At 63.8% G+C, this 7,972-nt stretch overlaps 1 protein-coding gene across 1 annotated transcript; it reads right to left on the bottom strand.

Moving 5' to 3' along the window:
- Positions 1-239: 239 nt before the first annotated feature.
- TMEM151B (transmembrane protein 151B) lies at positions 240-7,062 on the bottom strand (the record flags this gene model as incomplete). Its single annotated transcript, XM_084283920.1, is given in 3 exon segments — positions 240-1,676; positions 6,969-6,983; positions 6,985-7,062. Coding segments are annotated over 3 exon segments (1,530 nt in total).
- Between the last annotated feature and the right edge of the window lie 910 nt (positions 7,063-7,972).

Raw genomic sequence — 7,972 nt, 5'->3', positions numbered from 1 at the left:
TCAACGCTGCTGGATTATGGTTTCGGGGTTTGTTTTTTTTGCATGTGGTGGTCGGTCTGGAGTCCTGTGCCACGTCAGGGAGAGCACCATCCATCACTCACCCCCCCAGGAGGTCAGAGCCACCGCTCCGTCCCGCCTCGTCCTCCCAGGCCGTCTCCCTCCCCGGCGCTCTTCTCCCCAAATCCTGCACTGGCTCGGGCCAGGCCATGGGCAACGAGATCCCACCGCCCCCCCTGCCTTCACAGTGAGGTCTCCACGCAGGACCCGTTGCGGTGGAGGTGACGGTGGTCGTGGTTCAGGCAGCCTTCGTTGCGGTGCACGATGAGGATGGGGAAGTAGAGGGCGTCCTGGTAAGGAGGGGGGTCTTCCTCCTCCACCGTGACCTGGCTGGAGAGGCGGGTCTGCTCCGTGGGGCAGCTCTGCTCGTTCAGGCTCCCGCTCCGGCTCTGCCACAGGCAGCTGCGCCGCGAGCCGTAGAGGCGGCCCAGCGAGAAGCGGCTGCTGCTGAAGGGGATGCGGGGGCTGCCGTTGCAGATGCTCAGGGCGCTGCGGGAGAAGATGGACGAGCTGCTTATAGTCCTGTGGCACCGCTCGCAGTTCTGCCGGTAGCCCCCGTAGCGGCACGCCGAGTAGCTGGTGCAGCCCGAGAGCCCCACCAAGTCCATCAGGACGGCTTCCGAGTAGCTGGGCACCAGCTGCTGGTTGGATCGGATGTGCCACTCCAGCTCGGTGCTGTCCACCGTGTTGACGCGGGGCATCCTCCGGCAGAAGGAGCGCTCCTCGGCCGGCGTCACCGCCACGTAGTCAAACCCAAAGAGTTTCTCCACGTGGTAGTGGACGTAGGAGGTGCGGTACTCGTTTAGCACCCGCAGGGGCCAGGAGAGGGTCAGCAGAGCAGCCACCCAGAAGACGTAGTGGGATACGTACCAAGGCAGGTTGTCTGGGTCGGAAAAGGCCACCATGTATTCCTTGAAGTCCACGTTTTTGAGGTGCATGCCCTCCCTGGCCTCCATGTAGTCATCCAGGCCCTCGTTCTCCGTGAAGAAGCGGGCCCGCTGGGTCAGGTAGGAGTTCTCCGACTCCACGTTGGCGAAGCTGAAACACTTGGTGAAGCGGAGCCGCGTGGCCGGGTAGCTCTCCAGGTCAATGAGGTCCTTGGAGATGTCCTTAACCCCGCAGTTGGAATAGTCAAACTCGGCCTCTGCCACGTGGGTGTTGACCCGCTCGTGATACACTTGGGTGGTGGTGTAGGCGTCCCCGTTGCGATAGCGGGTCACCTGCCGGGTCCTCCGGACATAGTGGTAGCTGATGGCCTTCCACCAGATGCAGGGGGTGGCCTGCTGCATCCGCTGCACTCGCTCGTGCACGCTTTCCACGTCCACCTTGTACTGCAGCTCGTTGCGGGTGTAGCAGTGCCAGCACTCCACCAGGTACACCACGTAGAGCATCACCAGGAAGGCCAGCGGGATGTAGACGTAGCCGTTGGAGCAGGGGCTGTCGTGGTACATCATGGACTTGCCCTTGTAGGCGCTGTCGAAGGTCAGGCGGGTCACCTTGGTGACGTGGCACCACGTCATGGCCCCCATGCAGCCGTACATCAGCAGCGACAGCAGCAGGCATTTCCAGTGGGACTCCCGGCACAGAGACTTGCTGAGAGACTGCTTCACCGGCCGCTGCTGCTCCGGGGGGGCCGGGGAGAGGGGGAGAGAAAACAAGAGGAGAGGTCAGTGGGATGAAGCAGCGGGAGGAAGGCGAGCAGGCGGCGGGATGCTCTGGATGGGGAACGGAGCGAGCCGAGGTGCAGGGGGCACAGTGCCACCCCAAAGGGAGACCCCCCCTCCTCCGCAGCCCTGGTGGGGGACACGTCCCACGTCCTGGGGCAGGGGTGTAAAAGCTCGTGCCTTTTTCTATAAGAACTGCTCTCAGGGCTATAGTGATGGTCAAGGGGCAGGACTTCAGCCACGGGACTTCGTAGAGGGACTGCACCGGTGCATTTGCCACAGAAACTGTGCAGGGTTTCATAAAAACCTGGGAAACCCTCCTCTTAAGGAAACCTTTGCCACGCTCTGCAACGCCCTGAAGTCTCGAGTATTGATCCAGCAGGTGCTTGTTTGGTCAATTACCAAACCCCAAGGGAGGACATGCAAAGAGGTTATTTGTTTTTTTTTTTATATATACACGAGACTTCCTCCAGCACAAACGCCATCCAACACAGCAAGCTCCAAAGAGAGAGGAGGTGGGAACCCTGGCCTTGGGCAGATGCCACAAAGGTCCCTCAGAGGGTTTCAGCTTTGTGTCCCATCTCCATCTGCATGTGCCATGCCTTCGGGCTCCCTTCTCTCATCAGAGGCCGTGCTGCCTTTGCCTGAGCTCACCTCTGCCCTTGCAGGGGTAAAGCCAGCTGTAATGCCACCCCTGATGCGTGAGATGCCGTGCAAACGGCAGGGAAAACAACAAGAGGAACATCCACAAAGCCTGAGGAGAGCAAGAAACGCACAGGTTGGGGAGCTGAGGAGACACAGAGCCCCTGCAGACTGTGAGCTTCAAGGACTTCAGGGCACTGTCCCGCAGCTTCCCAGCCCACTAGGTGTTTGGAGCCTTTCATATGAGGATCCCAAAGGGCTTAATGGATTTACGCTGCCAAACAGGAGGTCACTTGCACTTTTGGCATGAAAAGGAAAATTTTAGCAGCAACCAGAGGTCACAAAGCATTGGCAAGCCCAGGAAGTGATCCGGGCCTCTTCTCCCCTCTAAAAAAACCCTCCTCGCCCTCCTTAAAGAGCCCCCCACCCCTTGGCTTGGTCCCGCAGAGTCCCACATGCCAATCTTTCCTCCCTGCTCCGTGCCAAAGCCTGGCCCACCCCATGCCAGTGGGACTTCTGCCACGGAGCTGAGCGGGGCTGGACCCAGCCCAAGCCTCCAGCAGGGACGGTGACAGCAGGGGGGTTACGATGGCACGGCCCTCTGGGGGTCCCAGGTGGCACTGAGGCCCTGCTCTATGGGAACCAGCTGAGGGCAGGAGCTGGTGGCAGAGCTGGGGAAGACACGGGGGCTCTGTGGGGTGGCTCTGCCCTGGAGCTGCAGTACAGGCACCCCACAGCCTTCCCAGTGCAACCCACACCTGATGGGGGATGCGAGGAACCACAGGAAGAGAAAAGGGAGCAGGGAGAGGAAAGGGGGACGCCGAGCAGGAGCTGCCTGTGCTCTGCCCTCCCTGCTCGGGTCCCTGCTGCGGTTACGAGGGTCTGCACAGACCCCTTGGGTTCGGCCAGGCTGCTCGGCCTCAGGGGGGGCTGCAAGCAAGGCCCTAGCCCTGCAGGGATCCCGGCAGAGCCCGCTGCAGGCAGGGACCCGGGGCACGGCAGCAGGGAGGATGATGCAGCCGCGGCTCGCTTCCAGGAACTGTGTTAGCAGGGCTCCAGTCCACGCTCCAGTCTCCTCCTGAGGCTACGCGGCATTCAGACACTGCAGCGCTTCCACGGGGTCACGCTAACCCCTGCCGTAAACTGTTTACAAACCCGTTTCGTCCCAGGCTTTTGAGGTAAAACACGCAGACATCGGCTGCGCCGGTGGGGTTTCTGAGAGCCGTTCGAGTGCCAATAACAGGGGACACAACCACAGCAGAGGCGGAGGAGGAGCCAGCTGCAGAGGCTAATCCCGGTAGGAAATGCAGCATCCCTGCTCCTCTCCCGGGCTGCACGGGGCTCTCGGGAGCAAACAAGCAGCACCAAGGCTTCCCCCGCAGGAGCAGCTGAAGAAGGTCACCTCCTCGAGCTCTTCCCCAGCCTTGGAGGAGCCCGCACCAGGGGATGGGGAAATCCTTTCTGTCCCAGAATGGTGCCACTCGGAGGAACGTGGGCTGTGGCACAAACGCCACACCGCCTGCCTGCTGCAGTCTGAAGGAGTAATAGGGCACGAGGCTTGCCCCGCTCGTCTCCTCCCGTCACACAGCACATGTTGGACAGCCTCACCTGGAGCTGCTGTTTTCTGAGGGCGTGTGGAAGGCACGTTTGGGAAAGGCCCTCCTGGGCCTCACACGAGGCGTTTGCTTCCGAAATTGCCCCCGAGGTGAAAGGAGGTGGGAGCCCCACACCCGCAGCTGCTGCTCTGGGGTGGAGAGGAAAGGATGGAGGTGATGACCTGTGAGCAGCCGTGAAGCAAGCAGAAATGTCCACAACACACAGGGCAGAGGCAGCAGAAGAGCAGGCCCCCGTCACTGCTAGAGCCCAGACCCTTTGAGCATCTCCTGCTGTGGAGAGCTGGGCAATCCACCTCTCAATCGTCCCTCAAGGGGACAAACCTGCCCAGGACCATGGCAGCCAAGCACGTGGGCAAAAATCCCTTCGTTGCCCCCACCTCTTCGATCCTGTGACCAAACTCCAGCAGTCCTTCAAGCTGCACAAAGCTCCTCTCCGAAACAGCCTGAGCTCTCCAATTCCCGCTGACCTCCTGACTTTACACGGTGGCCCGGGGGTCACAGGGGTAGGTGCCCTGGAGACACGTCTCTACAGGGCCGAGAAAAACAAAACAAAACAAAACAAAACAACAACAAACAGAATCCAAAGGCCAAAAGCAGCAGCTTGAAGGCCTAGACCACTGTAGCAGCAGCTTGCAGGAGGCTCTGGTGGGACTCCAGAGCCTTGGTGTCCACGGCTGGGCCCTGCAGGTTGGTTTCTATCATGCAACAGATTAATAACCTTGTCCCCTTTGACCTCAGATCCCCAGAAGAAGGCTGGCGGGGAGGATCCAGCCAGCCCGAGGAAGCACCACCGTCTCCCAAGGCCACTCGTGGTCAGGAGGGTCCCGGCTCACCCCCGCGTGCCCACGGCCCAGGTTCGGGAACTACCTGCCTAGAAGCAGCAGCTGGCTCGGCCCCAGCCTGGCAGCGCTGCCAACTGCAGAGGAAAGGGGAAGGCAGAGCATCTAGGAGCCAGGGAAGCCTGCCAGCACTCCGCGCCTGCGACGGTACCAAGGGCTCCATTTTACACAGCAGCTGGGAACAGGACCGCTTCCCTCCGCCGCATCCCCCCGGGGCTGCAGGACAAGGGGTTTTTTTTAAGCTTGCTCCCAGGTTGAGGGGCTAGTCCCTTGGCATTTCATCCCCTCCAAAGTGGAAATGAGTTGCTGAGTGAGATTCAGCTCAGCGCTGCTAAGTGTAGGTGTATGCATGTGATGCCAAAAGGAAGCAGGAGCTCAGACAGCAAAGCAGCTCGTCTCCAGCCCGCTCTGGCTTGCCACTTGCCGAAGCCTTACAGGGCTCCGAGGTGACCTGAGACGTGTCGAGTTGAGGCACCTTCAATCAGGACAGATCTCATTTCCCATTTTCCAGTCCCCAGACATCCCTGTAAGCAGGAGATGCCGCTTCCCTCTCCCCCACAGGCTGCTTCATGCCAGTCTGTGATAGCTGCTGGCTGAGGGAAGCGTGCCCTTAGCCTAAACCGTGCGGGTCACGGACTCCAGCTCTTCTGTCTGCTCCCAGGGGGTGCAATTACACTGACACCCCGGCTGGCAGCCACCAGCAGAGCAATCAAAGCCCAGATGATCTTCTCGTAAGCCCTGCAAGGCAGGGGACACCCTCGGCGAGGGACACCCAGCCAGGCACTGCCCCTGCTGTGCTTGTGTCATCCAAACCGGCTCAGCGCTGGCACCTCTCATAAGCCACTCCACTCGGACCCAGCGCTGATTCACACAACCAGCCAGGGCACAGAAGGCGAGGGGCCACGTCCCAGTGTGGCACAAGCACGTCCTTGTGCTAAAAAAACCTCTCACGGGGTCTGCTGGGAGCCCTGTTGGGGTCTGGGGGTGGCCGAGCGGCAGCAGGAGACGGGAGCTGAGGCAGAGCCGCAGAGCGGAGCATACGGCGTTTGTACAGCTTCCCAGTCCTTGCACGCCAGTTTTCCTCTCCCACAATTATTTCCATCTAAATATAAGTCTGTATATATAGAACAACTACGCGTCTGCATGGATGTTCTCCCGGAGCCGAGGAGGCAGAGAACACCGGGGTTATGCAGCACTTGCTAGCGGCAGCTCCCCGGCAGCAGCAGAGGGCGAGCGGTGTGCCAGCTCCTGGGCACCCCAGCGAGCTGGGACACCTTGGGGGACAAGGACAACACTGCTCACCCCACACTGCCCACCTGCCCTCCAGGACCACCGGCCCCACAGCACACGGGGGCTCCTCTCGGTGTGGTTGCTGCCTCTCCCCTTGGGACGCACGATATGGGGGACGCACAGGGGCTCGCAGCCCTGCCTGCCCCATGCTGCTCCCTGTTCCCAAAGCACCCCAATCCCTACCCCCTGGCACCCGTGGCCTGGGCTCCAGAAAGCCACCAGCCTGGGGGACTACAGCGTGCCCGGGGGCTGCCCTGAGCCACCCTGGGCCTGAGAGCAGTCCCCAGGTCCCTCCGCAGGGCTTCCCTCGCAGCCACCCCGCATTTGTGCCACCTCCTGGCATCCCCCCGCACCCGAGGGGCAAAAGGGGGGTCTCGGCGCATCCTTCCCAAGCACAGCAACCTCCTCCTCGCTTCCCTTTTGGCATCTCCCCTTTTCGTTCCCCATCCCCAGCCGCTCGCCACCCAGACCCCCATCCACGTCTCCAGCCCCCCCACGACCCCCGAGCGCGCTCCTCGCGCCGAGCACAACCCGAGCGATGGAAAAAGGGGGGGGCGCGGGCGGGGAGGGGGGCTTGCAGCCCCCTGCCCGCCTCTCCCCACCTGCGGGCTCCGGCGGGGAAGCGAGCCCCGCACCGCACCGCCCCGCAGAGGGCTGCGCTGCCCCTCGGAGCCCGGCGGCGAGTCCCGGGGGGGGTCCCCGAGGCACCCACCCGTCTCCGGGCCGTCAGGGGAGGGGGGCTCCCGGCCCGGGGGGTCCGTACCTGTGCGGGCGCGGCGCGGCTAGCCTCCGCCGGGCGCGCCGCGCACAGCCGGCCCCGTGCAGCCGGCTAGGGTTGGTGGTTGTGGGGGGCACCTCACCTCCTCTCGGCCCCCCCTCCGCCTCCTCCGGCGGCCCCGACGCGCTGCTGCCTCCTCCCTCGCCGGCCGCGGCCGCCGAGGCCGGGGGGGACATGGTGGTGGCGCTGGAGGCGGCGGGGGCGCCCCGCTGGCGATGCCTCCGGGCTGGGCGGCGCGGCCCCGCAGCCGCATTATCCCGGCCGCCGCCGGGCGCTGCCCCCCCGGGAGGCGGCGGGGCGGCGGGGCGGCATGGCACCGGCCGCGCTCCGGGCCCCCCCCGCGGCTCCCGGGCCCCGCCGCAGCGCAACGCCCGCACCCGCACCCGCGCCCGCACCCGCGCCCGGTGCGGCGGAGGGCGGCGGGCGGAGCCGCGGGGGGAGGAGGGACGGCGGGGAGGGGGCGCGGGAGGGGGCGGGGGGCCGGGGGTCACCTTGAGGAGGGAGGGGAAGGGGAGGGAGGGGGCGCGCTGCGGGGCGCGGAGCCCCCGGGGGGGATGCGCCGCGCTGGGGCGCACGGCTGAGGGGTGGGTGGGATGTCCTGGGATGGATGCGCCACTGCGGGATGGACACACGGCCCAGGATGGACACACTGCCAGGATGGACACACTGCCATGGGACACACTGCCAGGATGGACACACTGCCAGGATGGACACACTGCCATGGGACACACCACCCAGGACGGACACCCCGCTGCGCCTCTCCCCAGCTCATCCCCACCACACTGGGGACCTCCAGGGGGCTGTAAAAGCTCGGCCCCGCCGGCTGGGGAGGGGGCTGTGGGATGTTCCCGTGGGTAGAAGCAGCTCCAGCAGGGCATGGGACTTCTTTGGGGGGAAGGGAAGGGAAGGGAAGGGAAGGGAAGGGAAGGGAAGGGAAGGGAAGGGAAGGGAAGGGAAGGGAAGGGAAGGGAAGGGAAGGGAAGGGAAGGGAAGGGAAGGGAAGGGAAGGGAAGGGAAGGGAAGGGAAGGGAAGGGAAGGGAAGGGAAGGGAAGGGAAGGGAAGGGAAGGGAAGGGAAGGGAAGGGA

The sequence above is a fragment of the Netta rufina genome (assembly GCF_964035555.1).
Source record: "Netta rufina genome assembly, chromosome: 3".
Classification (NCBI taxonomy): domain Eukaryota; kingdom Metazoa; phylum Chordata; class Aves; order Anseriformes; family Anatidae; genus Netta; species Netta rufina.
Note: the sequence above shows the minus strand (reverse complement) of the source record. Positions and strands in the feature narration are given on the sequence as shown.